This window comes from Miscanthus floridulus, chromosome 14, assembly GCF_019320115.1.
Source record: "Miscanthus floridulus cultivar M001 chromosome 14, ASM1932011v1, whole genome shotgun sequence".
Classification (NCBI taxonomy): Eukaryota; Viridiplantae; Streptophyta; class Magnoliopsida; order Poales; family Poaceae; genus Miscanthus; species Miscanthus floridulus.
In genome coordinates this window covers 17,423,971-17,440,198 of record NC_089593.1, presented here as the reverse complement: position 1 = coordinate 17,440,198, position 16,228 = coordinate 17,423,971, and the positions used below count along the sequence as shown (strand labels likewise).

Below are 16,228 nucleotides of genomic sequence, written 5' to 3'. Positions count from 1 at the left end.
TTATGTTGAAATCAATTTGGGTCTCAAATTTTGGTTCGAACTTGTAGTTTTTCAAAATTTTAAATTTAAAAGGTTCAAATTTTGTCAAATGACAAGATGACTAAAATAAAGTTGTAGATATTAATAAGTTGAACAACTTTGGTATTCATCACTTTTTATGTTGAAATCATTTTGGGTCTCAAATTTTGGTTCGAACTTGTCATTTTTTAAAATTTCAAATTTGAAAGGTTCAAATTTAGTCAAATGACAAGATGACCGAAATAAAAGTTGTAGATCTTAATGAATTAAACAACTTTGATGTTTATCAAATTTTCATTTGAGATCATTTGGTGTCTCAAAATTATTTTAATAGTTTTGATTTTAATTTTTTAAAATTTAAAATTTTTTCCCCATTTTTAAAAATTCAATTTTACAATTTTAAACTGTTATATCTCTACTATAATTAAAAACTTGAGACTCATCACGGAGGCTTCAACGCCCCGTCCATATTAAAAGGAAACAAACACCGTCCAAATCCGATGACCACGTGCTTCTCACCCCCGCGTCCTCCTCGCACGCCGCGCGCCGCGACCCCCTCGGCTGCCAGGGATCGAATCCCACACTCAATGCCTTTTTTCAGAAAAAATGAAATATCAATGCTCCTCTCGTGGGAGACCGCGCGCGTGCGCCCGGGATGCGCCCCAACCGCCGCTCGCGAGTCCAGGCGTGAGGCAGGCAGGCTGATCCGCGCGCGGTTGCCGGGATCTCAAGCGCCGCCACCTTCGCGTGCGGCTGCCGGGATCGCATGGGGCGCCACCTCCGTGCCGCTAACTCTGTGCTGATGGATGGGATGAGGCGGAGCGCCGCGGCGAAGTGCCCGGCGGCGGGGGACGAGGAGGAGAAGGGTGCGCTGGCGCCCGCGGAGGACGCGGAGGCGTGTCCGGGACCGGGAGCGGGTGACGATCTCGCATCCTATCAGCCTCCGAAGCGCGCCAAGGTGCTGATCTCCCTCTATCCCCCATGCATGTGGCTCATTGAAGTCTCTGGTTTTGATTTGATTTTTGATGTTAGCGCGGTCTCGCTCGAGATAGATTGGGTGCACGGAGGCGGATACCGCGAAGCCGTCGGTGGCGGCGGCGGCAGCCGGCGCCGTTGCGGGTCCACTGCCCAACACGGCTGCCCTGCAGGCGCTGACGGGCGCCATGGACAAGCTAGAGGCCCTCTTCAGGTGCAAGTAGGCTCAGTCCAATTGGGTTGATTTTTCACCAGTGCCTTCAATTTGGCTAGGAAGAAGAATCGATGGAGCTTGTTGCTGGGAATGAAATTTTATTTTATAGTATAATTGATTTGGTTGGCTGGACTCTGCAGTAAGGCCGGATCACTACTTTGTTTGTGCAGGTGGAAAGAGTAAGATCGATTTGTTATCAGCCAGGAGTGCTTGCTGTTTTCTTGGTTCCTAAAAGGGTGCTTCCTGTGTATCAGGTACCAACACATGTAGGTGAGCCTTCAGACATTCAAGATTTCAAGTTACAAATTTTGTCGATAACATTTTCTTGGTGGAAATTGCAGCAAGCTGGAGTGATACGTAAGAGGAGTGTCAAAACATGTAATTCTTTTTGTGGACGTACTTTTACTACCAAATTATTTTCAGATACAATGTCCCATGGCCAAGTTCTGAGCCAACCTGTGCTTAGGCCACTCGATTTAGGAAACTATAGTATTTTAAGTTTTCAGTTAACTGGTTGGTTACTGATATACTTGCATTACGTCTCATTATTTATTTGCAGATTATTTTTCTAAAGAAAATATCATGCTCTTGATGTAATTTGCTTCCTGCTATGTCATTGTCAAATATTAACAGTATGTTTCTTTAGAACAATTCCTTTATATGTTTGAGTAGATTAGTGCACTTGTTAGCTCATGTCGATGCTGGAAATGAGACGAAATGCAAAGTCAAGGGCATGAAGCAATCCGCAGAGGAGAACCCGCCGATCCGGTGGTGGAAGGGCAATCTTATAGGGAGTGGCGCGTTCGGCAAGCTCCTTGCCGTCAACCAGGTCGGTATGCATGTTTCCATCTCGAAGGTAGGACCTTTGAACGGAGAGAACTTTTTGAGCGATTTGATGGATCTGGGATTGTTTTCTTGGTGGCTGTTTATGATTGGAAGCAGCAATGCGACAAGACAGAAGGCCCAGGTGAGAAGTTTTGGTCTCAAACAATGCTTTGACTTTTATATTTTATCCAATTGTTCAAATTAAATCTATCTATCTATCTATCTATCTATCTATCTATTTATTCCACTCTAAAATGCTTGTACTGTTAATTTGACGAGTTAACCAGGGAGAGTATTTTTTTATTCACTTTATTTCTTTATCAGGTCATCTGGAAATATACTAAACAGCTTTTGCCTGGACTGAAATATTTGCAACACAATGGAATCATACACAGGGATATAAAGGCAAGAAAATTTCTCCTGTTATATGAATCCTGTCCGCAAATGCTTATAATGATGTGGCTTCTTGTTATTTTGTTATATTCCATGGCACAAATATACTTGTTGATAACAAAGGTTGCTTTGGATAGTTTGTTATCTATTGTGAGGTTGATGGCTTGCTTTGACCTCAGTAGTAAATGGCTGTCGAATTTTTCTTTAAAAGTGTTCGATCCTTTTCATTGCATCTTAGCTTAGACTAAAGTGAGCATGTGAACGTATAGAATCTGTTTTTTTACTGATCACTTATATGGACTTTCTGTTATGTGTAGGTAACTGTTCTCACCTGTTCTTTGTATTTCTTTTTGTTTAGCTGAGTGAGCACTAGTTCTCAAGTCAAAAATAAAACTACACACATAATTTGAGTTATGTGTCCTACCTTTTCTTTGCTTGCAGGTTTCAACAGTTCAGAGCAGCATGGGAGGTCCTTCCGTTACCAATTTCCAGCGGCAGCTTTCAGCTTCAGTTGTTGAACAAAAGCAGGTGGGCAGCAACACATCAGCAGCTTGGTTGTTATCTCAGGTAACCAGTAACAGTAGGTAAGCATTAGTTCACTTTTAACAGGGAGTCATGATCATGTTTGTGATGGTGTACTAATTTGGATTCAAACATTCAAGCCAATAGCTTGCACATTAATATACAATTGTTTCATTATACTCAGAGTGTAGACATTGATACGGAGATTATGGTTATTGCAGGGCTCCAAAATACAATTGTTTAACAGGTCCACCACAACAGCATTAGTAAGTGCCTCTCCAGGCTCCAGCTCAGTTCTTATTTATGTCATCTTTTATTTTGCGAGCCATATGTTTATTTCTCCTGCATATTTCCGGTGTGTGTAGATCAGAGAGTTTATGATTAAGTGGTGTAACATGCATGTCATATTCTTGTCAAGGGGTGTAATTTTTACCACCAACCATTTATTTTCAGGTTACCCAAGAAACCAGCCAGCCAGAACAACAACCCCCTTCTTCCGCAGCTGAAGAACGTCTCACTAGAGGGCGCATGACTAGAAGTAATTTGGCAGCGAATTCGGGTGCTGTTTATACTACAGCAAAGCAACTGAAGGAAACTGCGGCTAGGAAAAGATCTGCATTGTCCAAAAAGAATACACAGGTACTATGTGAAACCTTTTATCTCTCTTTGCATTAAAAAGGAACATATAGTCCTTTTGGAGAAGTACATAGCTATTCTTTTGTTCTGCTCCTAAATATGGTCCAGGCTTAGTTTCCTCTTGCTGATTAGAAATATATATGGATGTGTTTGTGCTCATAAAATGTCTTGGGAGGCAGCTGCATGTATGTTTATATTTGCTTTACGCTTCAAAGTTCATGGTTGATAGTACTGCAGCTCACAGAACTCTAGTACTGCAGCTCGTGTTTTGCTTCAGTGTTCAATTAGCTTTGCCACCACTAGTCTCAGTTTAACTAATGCATGTCAATGATTTTTTCAGGAGGAATCTTGAGTTTGAGAAGGAGCATGCGAATGGTGGGACGATGGCCAACATACATATCAAGGGAACCTTCGCTGCTACAGTAGACATTAGTCTTTTGATTCGAATGAGTTCAAACAGTTGTCTGTGCTTAACACATTATTATGTGTTAAGCTATCTACTTGTGTTCTCATTTAGTTTGACACTCGGTGTGTTTTGTTAAAGATTTTGTATGAACAAATTATATTTCGTTTTAATGGATGTCGATGCTTCCTTCATTATGTATTTGTCGTTTTGCGATTATTAATTTAAGCTACCAAACAAAGTGTCGCAACATGAATTATTAATATATTAATCTGGCGTTGCAATATATGATGGCACATATAACAACCACATTTAGTCGTGGCAATAGGTACGATAATCGTGGCAATAGAGAAACTATCTCTTGCAACTACAAAAAGATGACGGTGGCAATAGAGGAATCTACCTATAGCAACCAGATAGTTAGTAACGTGGCAATAGATGACCTGTCTGTAGCAACCAACCTAAGTAACGTGGCAATAGCCTATGCCATCTATAGCAACCATTCAGAAACGTGGCAATATACGACCTCTTTGTAGCAACCAACCTGAAGAGATGTTGCAATAACCTAAGCCACCTATAGCAACCATTTAGGCGACGTGGCAATAGAGAACCTCTATTGCAATGCTTTCTCTGCGTAGCAACAACCACGATTGCAACACCTGTGTTGCGTTGCGCTTGCATTGTGTTGCTACACGACCAGCGTGTCGCAATACGTATCGCTAGCAACGCCTAGTTCGTTGCAATTGATACTATTACCACACCCATAGTGGTTGCAATTGCTTTTGTTACAACACTCACCAGGTGTTGCAAAAGCGTCAAAAGTGTTGCAATAGAGGGGCTGTGTGTCGCAACTAAAATGTAACCCATTGCATTATGCTATTGCTACCCTTACAAGTGCAACGACATTTAACCAAAAAAAATTGGTAGCAAAATTACTATGGCTACCATTTTTGGGTCTTTTGCTACACTTTTTTGGCGTTGCAGTAGACCGAAAATCTTGTAGTGTCCATTCGTGTGTGGGGGTACTTTTGCTCATTTCAACAGCTGAGAAACACCTTTGAGAGTGCCAAGAAGAGCAAGATCCAAATGAGGTGATTGAGATTTGAGAATCCCAAAGAGAGCCCTCATTAGTGAGATCAAGAGTAGCAAAGTGTGCATCCACCCTTCTCATTAGGCTTGTTGTGGTCAAGTGAGAGTTCGTGATTATTACTCTTGGTGATCGCCATCACTTAGACGGCTTGGTGGTGATTGGGAGCTTGGTGATCATTCGGCGGAGCTTGTGGATGACCTAACTCAAGTTGTGAGCGGTTGTGGGTGATTCACCGCGACGGAGTATCAAAGAATCAACCCGTAGAGAGCACTTGATCCTTGTGCGGATCAAGGGGGAGCTACACCCTTACGCGGGTGCTTCAACGAGGACTAGTGGGGAGTGGCGACTCTCCGATACCTCGGCAAAACATCGCCGCGTTCCTCCTTCTCTCTTTACTTTGAGCATTTACTTTGAGCAATTCAATACTTGTCTTTACATTCATAGAATTGTCATGCTAGAGTAGGATTGGAACTTAGGTTGCAAGACTTTTTGTGCGGTAGAACATTAGAAACACTTTCTAGGTACAAGGGGTTAATTGGGCTAACCGTTGGATTTAATTATTGCAAAGAAATTTAGAATTAACCCAATTCACCCCCTCTCTTGGGCATGTTGATCCTTTCACCCCCCACGTGTCTCTGGGCATCGACAGTGTTGTGGGCGCCGGCTTTCACCGTACCGGATGAACATGGTAAAACCCCTTGCATGCCTCCAGGTATCAACGGTGTGGCAGGCGCCGACGTCTGTCATACCCAAAGAAGACAACATAACCTCCCACGTGCATCTGACATTCAACAGTATTGTTGGCGTCTACCATCATCCTGTATCCACCGGCGTGGGCAACAAGGCTTAGTAGCATACATACTCTCCCACTCTCACTTGTAAGGCCACCTCCTTCATCTATAAAAGGGGATGCGCTCTCTCCCAACAGATAGGTTGATTCAGATTCATTCAGATCGATCAAGTTCACTTGTTCACAACCACATAACCGCCAGGTTCGAACCACAAGCACACGCTTGAACACTTAGCTCATAGCGGGGCTCCCATCACTCTCGACCCTTCCGACCGGAGTCCGACCGGACCTCTTGTACCCCTTATCTTTCTCCTTCTCGTTTGTAACCCCACTACAAACTTAGAGCACCTAGACTCAGAAATAAAGTCACCGACCGACTCGAACTGGACATAGGGCATGTTGCCTGAACCAGTATAAACCCTATGTCATTGAGTGCTAGGCCACCTCCAATCACAACGTACGACAAAACTATAAATATTTACTTGTTGGTCACTTTCTGCACCGACAGATCTAGTTTAATAAAATCTAGATTTATAAAAAAATATCAACATTTATATCTGTATGCTATAAAAGTATTTATTCTATAATTAATCTACTAATACTTATTAGCATCATAAATATTGTTTTTAAATAAGCTTAGTCTAACTTAAAATTGGTTGCAAGCTATGGCTAATCTACTAATACTTATTTAGTATCACAAACACTATTTTTAAAAAGACATAATCAACAAACTTGAAATTGTTCATTTGAAATTGGCTACAAGCTAAAAAGATTAATACTTCCTAAGAATGCAACTATGGGATTCGTGTCCGTCAAACTAGTTTAAGTTTGACCAAGTTTATAGTAAATAGTATGAACGCTTATGTCTCCAAATAAATTTATTATGAAAATATATCATATAACGAATACAATAATACTTATTTTGTACCATGAATGTTAGTACTTTTTTATATAAATTGAGTCAAATTTTAGACTGTTTAACTTCTCGAAAAACGAGAATTGTATTCTTTTATGGATGAAAGGAGTATACTAATACTTATTTAGTACCATAAATATTATTTTTAAATAAACCTAATCAAATTGGTTAACTTGTAAAGAGTGAGTCGTGCACTCCTTTTAAGAAGATGAAGGAGCTGAGGAAATACGTCTTTGCCAATGCCCACACAACACAATCGCTCGTGTCGCGATATAGGTCATCATTACCGTTTGTTTGATGTATATGTATTTATTGAAAGTAAAACTTGATTTAATTTTCATCTTAATCCACACCGACGTATATGAATTGAGATGTATACACGTGCAATACCTTTTAGCCACGTACAAAACGCGGTGCTCACGGTGGACAAAAGGTAAGAGGATATATATACGGTACTCTCTATATATTTATAGAAACAGCCATGGTCATCCATACAGGTGTCAGAGGAAGGCACAGCCGAAACAGTTACCAACTTGGCTAGGTGTACGGCACTGACCCTACGATGTTACGACCCAGTGAAGGGCGGTCATGTGGCTAGCTTGCAAGTGAACAACTGGAGGATAGATAGATAACAACGGGAGGATAGATAGATAGACAGACAGATAGATAGATAGATAGAGGGTAAGTGCATGCTTTTTCTTTTGGAACATGCTAGGCCCCTGTTTTGTTTGTTTGGCCTAACAACGATACTATATTAAGCCGTGGGTGGGTTTACAATGAGGAAATCTGTCCATTATTCTATGCTTAGAATAGCGAAAGCGAGAGGTTGTGCCTGCGCTTTCAGCTGCTCGTTCGTCTCTTTCAGTGAACGATGCTCCTTCATCACCACGTCGTTCTCCTGCGTATATATTTATAAACACAAAATTTTACACATACGCCCATATATAACATGCCAATCCGTTGGTGCACGAAAGGTACTTAGTAGAGGTGGGGGTGTTTGATCCTGTAACTAAAATTTAGAAGATATCACATGAAGATGTCGCACACTACGTGTCGGGTACTATAAAAAGGGGTCCCCTAAGCAAAAGCCGAAAAAATCGCTTAGACCCTGTCAAAATCAAAGCCAAGAGACAACCACTAGTTAGCCCCCACCTTGTCCGAGGCTACCGATTCTCCGTCTCGCCCGAGGCCTCGCACGTAAGGCCTCGGACGAGTAACCGATTCTCCGCCTCGCTCGAGGCCTCGCACGAAAGGTCTCGGACGGGGGACCGATTCTCCGCCTCGCTCGAGGCCTCGCATGAAAGGCCTCGGACGGGGAACCGATTCTCCGTCTCGCTCGAGGCCGGCTCGGTGACAGCCCTGCCGCCTCCGCCTCGACCGATCTCCCTGACAGAACGTCGCGTCCAACCAAACGTGACCAACCACTCCCGCGACGTCGGCTGGACGACGGCTTGACACAACGGAGTGGCCGACGAGATGGGAAGTCGCATCAACACTAGGCCGTCTGGGACGGGACGGGGCAGGGGTTACCGGCCGCTGTACTCGGTACTGTGCCCACAACTGACGCCCGCACTGCACTGTGCTACCTAACCCCTGCTCCAGGAACAACGCGGCGTGGGGAGTTAAGTCCGGGTCACTGTAGCCTCGGAATCAGTGTGTAGGATCAACTGCTCCCTCTGGGCCACGACAATCCATTTCAGGGTCTCGGCAGCCTTGGGATTCGCGCCCGCCGAGCCCCCCACGATGGCTCGGCCTCGGCACCAACTGAGCCTCGGCTTTTTACACTATCAGCACACAGCGACCGGCACGTCGTCCGCCATGCCCTGCGTCAGGCTATCATTGGAGCTCCCACGTCGCACAGGATCGGGCGTGGCCGGCGCGTTGCTCCAGTGCATCAAGGACAGGACCGCTCCGTCGACCATGCCGCCATAGTGATAAGTTACAGGGCTCGGAAACGCCACCTCCGCTCACAGGACGCCACGTAGCAAACACATGTATCACCCCTGTCCCCTTCAACTATAAAAGGGAGAGACCGGGGCCGTTTCTAGAGGCAGGCGAACACAGACAGACTCACTCACTCATGCGCAAGCGACACTCTGTAGCACGCACGCTTCCCCGCTGCCTGAGATCAACATCTCAAGCAATCCACACCGCTCCACGTAGAGACCCGGGACTAGCTCCCTCTCTCGCCCTGCTTGTAAAGCCCTACTGCAAGCACTTCGGTGTAAGGAATACAAGATCGATCTCTCAGACTGGACGTAGGGCACCTATCGCCCGAACCAGTATAAACCTTGTGTCTCTTTGCATCACCATCCGGGATTAGGGGCACGCAGTACATTTTCACTAGTTGGTTGAGGGCCCGTCGGTCCAAAACACTGACAGTTGGCGCGCCAGGTAGGGGAGCTACTGCATGTCATCTTCGTCATCTCGACAAGTTCCGGATGGCAGACCCCGTGCGATCACTGCGTCTCGGCACGATAATCTGGTTCGGGAGCCTAGAGTTCATGTCTCTAGGACATGAGTACGATATGGTACTCCTCTCACCCCGAGCCCCACCAACCGTCGACGATGTCACGCCCCAGCAGCCTAGGCGTAGGTGGCGCCCAGGCCGCCGCTCTCATCACGCTCGCCAGGCACGGCACAGGCGGGACCACCTCGACCCCGTGCAAGCTCGGGGGTACGTGCCGCGCTCCGCCGGTATCCCATGCCTAGCTGTTAGCACAAGGTTCCTGGTTGGGGACCTGTCTAGCCTGAGCCTGGACAGGGGAAAGGCGCCGGTGGCGCACAGCGACGCCCCGTCATCAAGCTCTGCCCCGCCACCTCCTGAGGAGTCGACCTAGGCGGAGCAAAGCCCGGCGATGGCACCATCCCCGTACCCCTTCGGGTTAAGGAATGACGCCGCCACCTATGCTTCCGCCTACGCTTCCGCTCACACGGAGCCCTTAGGACGCCACCAACGCTTTGCCCTCGACCTCGACTCCACAACCTCGACCCACATCCGCACAGACTCCTCGGAGGAGGACGAGGCGTGAGCCAGAGCAGACTTTTCCAAGCTTCGTGACCCTGAAGCTATGCGCCGCTTCTTGGCCGCGAGCGGCTACTGCTTCGGTTACTCCGACTCCGACAACGAAGACACTTACGACCCCACTCGCGAGTGTTTCCACATCAGGCTCGGGATGCCGAGAGCGAGCGATGAGGACAAGGGGGCAGGCAACCATTCCCCGCTTCGCCAGCGGGCAGGTGATGCCACACCTCCATGCATCGTGCCACCGGTAGCGCGGAACGAGAACCCCAAGGAGCTTCGACGCCTTAACTTGGAGCAGCTCCGCGAGCTTCAGGCCAAGGTCGACCAAGACCGACTCCTGCTGCAGCAGCTCCGAGACACTCTCGAGCGAGAGCAGCAGGGTCGCGATGAGGGTGGAGCAGCCCGGCGAAGGGCCCGCGACGTCAATCGCCGCATCAACAATGACGAAGGGGGCGAGCAACCCCCTATCTTCAATCGCGTTAGCCAGAACGTCGCGGCGGCGGCAATGCTGCTCTGGATGATGCTCGAGCCCTCTACCATGGAGGGGCGACGGGCTCACGATGAGCTCCAGGACCTCCTTGAGACTGCCGCGGTGCAGCAGGCTGAAAGTTCCGCCTCTCGACGGCGCGGAGGCGCCTCGAAACTTCCCATGGCACCGCCTCGGTAGGACAGGGAGGCCTCAGTTTGTCCTGAGCCCGCTCGGGCACCGACGACCAATAGGGTCCCCTCGGTGCACGACCGCCTCGGCGACCGACGAGAAGCGCAAGGCAACCACGATGTGGTCAGCAGGCGACGGCGCCACGACAACGAGGGGCCTGCCTAAGGCTACCATCCGCACCGAGGTGGCTGCTACAATAGTGGGGAGGACCGCAGTCCTTCTCCTGAGCCGCCTGGCCCTCGAGTCTTTAGCAGAGCCATCCGCAACGCTCACTTCCCGGCCCAATTTCGGCAACCGGCCAACCTCACAAAGTACAGCGGCGAGACCAACCCCGAGCTCTAGCTGGCCGATTACCGCCTGGCTTGTCAGCTAGGCGATGCGGATGATGACCTGCTCATCATCCGCAACCTCCCGTTGTTCCTGTTAGACTCGGCGTGAGCCTGGCTCAAACACCTCCCTCCCTCGCAGGTCCACAATTGGCGCGACTTGGTAAGGGTCTTCGTCGGGAATTTTCAGGGCACATACGTGCGCCCTAGGAACTCCTGGGACCTCAAGAGTTGTCGCCAGGGGCCGAACGAGTCTCTCCGAGACTTCATCCGATGCTTCTCCAAGCAGTGCACCGAGTTGCCAAGTGTCAGCGACTCGGAAATTGTCTAGGCTTTCCTCTCCGGCACCACCTGCCGAGACCTAGTCCGAGAGTTAGGCCAGAACATGCCAACCTCGGCGACCGCGCTCCTCGACATCGCCACCAACTTCGCCTCGAGCGAAGAGGCCATCGGGGGGCATCTTCCCCGACGACGACGCCAAGGGGAAGCGGAAGGACGAGGCCCCCGGGGCCTCGGCTCCCCACCTCCCCAAGAAAAAGAAAAAGGGTCGCCAAGGGAAGCAAGAGGTCCTCGAGGCCGGCCTAGTCACGGCCGCAGAGCGCAAGAATCCCCAAGGCCCTAGAGGCCCCTAGCTCTTCGACGATATGATTAAGAAACCCTGCCCTTACCACCAGGGCCCGGTAAAGCACACCCTTGAAGAGTGCACCATGCTCCGGTGTTACTACGCCAAGCTCGGGCTCCCCAGCGACGAGGCCAAGAGGAGGGACGTCGGCGATCGGGACGATGACAAGGAAGACGGGTTCCCCAAGGTGCACAACGCCTTCATGATCTTTGGCGGGCCTTTAGCATGCCTCGCGACATGCCAACGAAAGAGAGAGCGTCGGGAGGTCTTCTCGGTGAAGGTGGCCGCTCCTCGGTACCTCGACTGGTCTCGGGAGGCGATCACCTTTGATCAGGACGACCACCCCGATTATGTTCTGAACCCATGGCAGTACCCACTCGTCGTCGACCCGATCATCGGCAACACTCGGCTCACCAAGGTGTTGATGGACGGAGGCAGCGGCCTCAACATCCTCTGCACCAACACCCTGGAACTCCTAGAGCTCGACCAGTCGCAGCTCTAGGGTGACGCCGTGCCTTTCCATGGCATCGTTCTAGGGAAATGCACGTGACCCCTCGGGCGCATCGACCTGCCCGTCTACTTCGGTACTCCCTCCAACTACCACAAGGAGGTCCTCACCTTCGAGGTGGTTGGGTTCAAGGGAACGTACCACGCCATCCTGGGGCGGCCGTGCTACGCCAAGTTCATGGCGGTCCCCAACTACACCTACCTAAAGCTCAAGATGCCGGGCCCCAACGGTGTCATCACTGTCGAGTCCACGTACGAGCATGCATACGACTGCGACGTCGAATGCATCGAGTACGCCGAGGCTCTCGTGGAGGCCAAGACCCTCATCGTCAACCTCGACCGACTTGGCAGCGAGGCGCCTGACTCCAAGCGTCGTGCTGGGACTTTCGAGCCCGCGGAGGCCGTCAAGCTCGTCCTGGTCGACACCAACGGCTCCGACGACTGGGCACTGAGGATCAGCGCCACTGAAAGGTCCTTGTTTGGTTTTGGTAATTGAGTGACAACTTTGGTGGACTAATTGTGTTTATGTGAGATACACAGGTGATTAGTCCACAGGTACATGTGTGTGAGCAACATATGCCATGGAGGTGAAAATGGCTTGGAGATGTTGCAAAGCTCATACATGTGATGATGAAGGAGCTTAAATGCACATGAGACATGACATTGAGTCATGTGATCAAGGTGGAGAAGATCAAGACAAGACTTGGCTTGATGGACCGGTTGCAAGCGTGAAGGGCAAGTCAAAGGCTTTGGAGTGATGGACCGCGTGGCGGTGAAGCTTGAGCAAGACTTGGTGCCGATGGACGATGGCAACGGTGAAGAGCAAGTAGAGTCAAGATCGATGAACCAATATGATCATGTGATGATATGAAGTGGATCATATCATTGTTGATCGTGTTGATGCATGTGTTGCATCGACATTGAAGGAGATGGAATGGAATGCGCAAGGCAAAGGTATAACCTAGGGCATTTCATTTCACCGGTCATAGGTGTGTAGAGAAGTTTATGACCGGGTTTAGGATAGATGGCCGTACTATCAAGAGGGGCAAACTTGTTTGCATATCGGTCATCTAGTGCCACTCGAGTGATCTAACTTTGCATTGTCACTAGGATCGAGTGGCGTGGCAAGTTGAGTGGCTAACATCCTTTGGGAAATGATTGTGAAAATGCTAACACACATACACATGGTGGTGTACACTTGGTGGTGTTGGCACATTTACAAAGGATTCGACGCTTTTGGGAAAATGGAATGCCTATTTTCTATTGCGCCGGATGCAAATTCTTGTGGTTAGCACACTTGAGCAAGGGTGAAGAGAATGGAGAAGATGCTGGCGTCGGTCAACTGACCGGACGCTGGATCTGAATGCACCGGACGCTGGCAGGCTACGTCCGGTCGCGCTAACGTGGAGTGTAGCAGTAGCTAGAGAGTGACCGGACGCTGGCTGCGTCCGATCGCGTTCGACCGGACGCGTCCGGTCATGCTCGGGAGCTTACTGGAAACGACCGGACGCTGAGGGTCCTGCGTCCGGTCAGTTGAGTGCTGCTGCGTCTGGTTAGGTCAAGTGACCGTTGGAACCGGGACACGTGGTCGTCTGTGGGCGACCGGACGCTGAGGTCCAGCGTCCGGTCAGCACGACCGGAGCGTCCGGTCGGCCCGACCGTTGCCCAGTGAAGGGGTAACGGCTAGTTTAGCCCTTGGGGCTATAAATAGAAGTGGCCCTCGGCCATGGCTAGTGCTGAGCACCTCAAGGGACTTAGTGTCCATGCTTGTGAGTGCTTGGGAGCCCTCCATCACACATATACTTGATAGTGATCATTCGATTGTGTGAGTGAGTGATTCTAGTGCGATTGCATCGTGAGGTTGCATCGAGTGGCACTAGGTGATCGAGTTGCAAGCCGGTGGTGCTTGTTACTCTTCGAGGTTGCCACCTCCTAGACGGCTTGGTGGTGGTCTCCGTCGAAGCGCGCAAGAAGCTTGTGTGGCGCTCCGGAGAAGTGCTTGTGAGGGGCATTGTGCTCGCCCCGCGGGAGTCGCGAAGAGCAACTTTAGTAAAGCGTGTCATTGAGCTACCCTCACTCAAGGGGTAGGTTCTTGCGGCGCCCGACGTGCGGGCTTAGCGGGTGATGCTAATTAGCCGCCGAACCACCAAGTGAGCGGTCGACACAACGGGGACTAGCGTGTTGGCAAACACGTGAACCTCAGGAGAAAAATCATTGTGTCAACCTTATTCTTCCCGTTGGTTTGCATCCCCATTACACAAGCTTGCAATTACTTTTATACATATTAAGCTTGTGTAGTTGCTTTTGTAATTAGATAGCTTGTGTAGCTTGCTAATTACCTTCTTACTTGTGTAGCATAGAAGTAGCTCCCTTGCGTGGCTAATTTGGTTTTAGTAACCTTGTTAGTCACATTGCTTAGTTTGTGTAGCTAAGTATTTGCGCTCTCTAATTAGGCATTGGTTGCCTTGTTATTGAGCATTGCTAGTGAGCTTAGTTAGCTTTGTGCTTTTGCTTACTAGCATGTGTAGGAGCTCCCTTGTCGCTTAAAGTACTAGTGGCATAGGTTTGTGTAACCTTGCTCCTAGAATTGTTTAGGAGAGCTCTAACTAGCCCGGCACCTTTGTTGCATAATTGTTATCTTTGCAAGGTGCTAGTGAACATATATAGTGGGGTATAGTCTTGGCTAGACCGATAGTTTTAATTCCGCATTTATATCGGTTAGCCGACGCGATTAAATTTTAGAAAAGACTATTCACCCCCCCTCTAGTCGCCATCTCGACCCTTCAGCCACCCTCGACATCAAATAGGAAGTCATGCTCATCGACTTTCTTCGCGTGAACACCGATGTATTCGCGTGGAGTCCCTCGGACATGCCGGGCATACCGAGGGAAGTCACCGAGCATGCCTTGGACATCCGGGCCGGCTCTAGATTGGTGAAGCAGTGTCTGCGCCGATTCAACAAAGAAAAGCGCAGGGCCATCGGTGAGGAGGTACAGAAGCTTTTGGCGGCCGGATTCATCAAGGAAGTGTCCCATCCAGAGTGGTTAGCTAATCCTGTATTGGTTAAGAAGAAAAATGGGAAGTGGAGAATGTGTGTAGACTACACCAGTCTGAATAAAGCATGTCCAAAGGTCCCTTTCCTATTACCTTGAATTGACCAAATCATCGACTCCACTACGGGATGTGAAACCCTATCCTTCCTTGATGTGTATTCCGGTTACCATCAAATCAAGATGAAAGAATCCGACCAGCTCGCGACTTCTTTCATCACACCATTCGACATGTACTGCTATGTGACTATGCCGTTCGGCCTTAGAAACACAGCTGCCACATACCAGCGGTGCATGACCCAGGTCTTTGGTGAGCACATCGGGCGAACCGTCGAGGCCTACGTGGATGACATCGTGGTCAAGTCTAGGAAGGCCAGTGATCTCATCAATGACTTGGAGATAGCCTTCAAATGCCTCAGAGAGAAGGGCATCAAGCTCAACCCTAAAAAGTGTGTCTTCGGGGTCCCTCGGGACATGCTCTTGGGATTCATAGTCTCGAAACGCGACATCGAGGCCAACCCAGAGAAGGTCTCGGCCGTGACCAACATGGGACCAATCCGAGACCTCAAGGGAGTATAGAGGGTTATGGGATGCCTTGCGGCCCTGAGCCACTTCATCTCGCGCCTTGGCAAAAAAGGCTTGCCTCTGTACCACCTCTTGAGGAAATCGGAATGCTTTTCTTGGACCCCCGAGGCCAAAGAAGCCCTCACCAAGCTCAAGGCATTGCTCACCAATCCTCCTGTCCTGGTACCGCCTGCTAAGGGCGAGGCCCTCTTACTCTACATCGCCGCAACGACCCAAGTGGCCAGCGTGGCTGTGGTGGTCGAGAGGCAGGAAGAGGGGCATGCCCTACCCATCCAACAGCATGTTTACTTCATCAGCGAAGTACTCTCCGAGATCAAGACACACTACCCCCACATCCAGAAGCTGATCTATGCCATAGTCTTGGCTTGACGCAAGCTGCGTCACTACTTCGAGTCCCACCCGGTGACCGTGGTGTCATCTTTCCCCCTGGGAGAGATAATCCATAACCGGGAGGCCTCGGGTAGCATAGCCAAGTGGGCCATCGAACTCATGGGGGAAACCCTGTCTTTTGCGCCTCAGAAAGCAATCAAATCTTAGGTCTTGGCCGATTTCGTGGCTAAGTGGACCGACACCCAACTGCCACCTGCTCAAGTCCAGGCAGAATGCTGGACCATATACTTCGACGGGTCCCTGATGAAGACTGGGGTAGGCGTGGGTCTACTCTTCATCTCAC

At 49.3% G+C, this 16,228-nt stretch overlaps 1 protein-coding gene across 8 annotated transcripts; it reads left to right on the top strand.

Annotated features, from left to right (window-relative positions):
• Positions 1-543: 543 nt before the first annotated feature.
• Positions 544-4,180, top strand: LOC136505531 (mitogen-activated protein kinase kinase kinase NPK1-like). Of its 8 annotated transcripts, XM_066500708.1 has the most exons (10): positions 544-976; positions 1,051-1,207; positions 1,378-1,461; positions 1,549-1,585; positions 1,767-2,174; positions 2,357-2,437; positions 2,867-2,992; positions 3,169-3,213; positions 3,401-3,586; positions 3,924-4,180. In XM_066500708.1, the coding sequence occupies exons 5-10, from the start codon at positions 1,941-1,943 to the stop codon at positions 3,933-3,935; spliced, it is 684 nt and encodes a 227-aa protein (XP_066356805.1). In that variant the 5' UTR covers positions 544-976; positions 1,051-1,207; positions 1,378-1,461; positions 1,549-1,585; positions 1,767-1,940; the 3' UTR covers positions 3,936-4,180. The 8 variants fall into 8 exon arrangements, with proteins under 8 accessions (XP_066356805.1, XP_066356801.1, XP_066356804.1 ...); XM_066500704.1 differs by having other exon boundaries at positions 1,378-1,473; positions 1,549-2,174; XM_066500707.1 differs by having other exon boundaries at positions 1,051-1,209; positions 1,549-2,174.
• The last annotated feature ends 12,048 nt before the right edge of the window (positions 4,181-16,228 follow it).

What these genes read in the sequence shown, in the direction of transcription:
- LOC136505531 (XM_066500705.1), top strand. Translation starts at nt 1,941, where the DNA reads ATGAAGCAATCCGCAGAGGAGAACCCGCCGATCCGGTGGTGGAAGGGC. An exon ending in CAGCTTGGTTGTTATCTCAG is followed by an intron (nt 2,993 to 3,168) that starts GTAACCAGTAAC and finishes TGGTTATTGCAG; the next exon opens with GGCTCCAAAATACAATTGTT. An exon ending in GGTCCACCACAACAGCATTA is followed by an intron (nt 3,214 to 3,400) that starts GTAAGTGCCTCT and finishes ATTTATTTTCAG; the next exon opens with GTTACCCAAGAAACCAGCCA.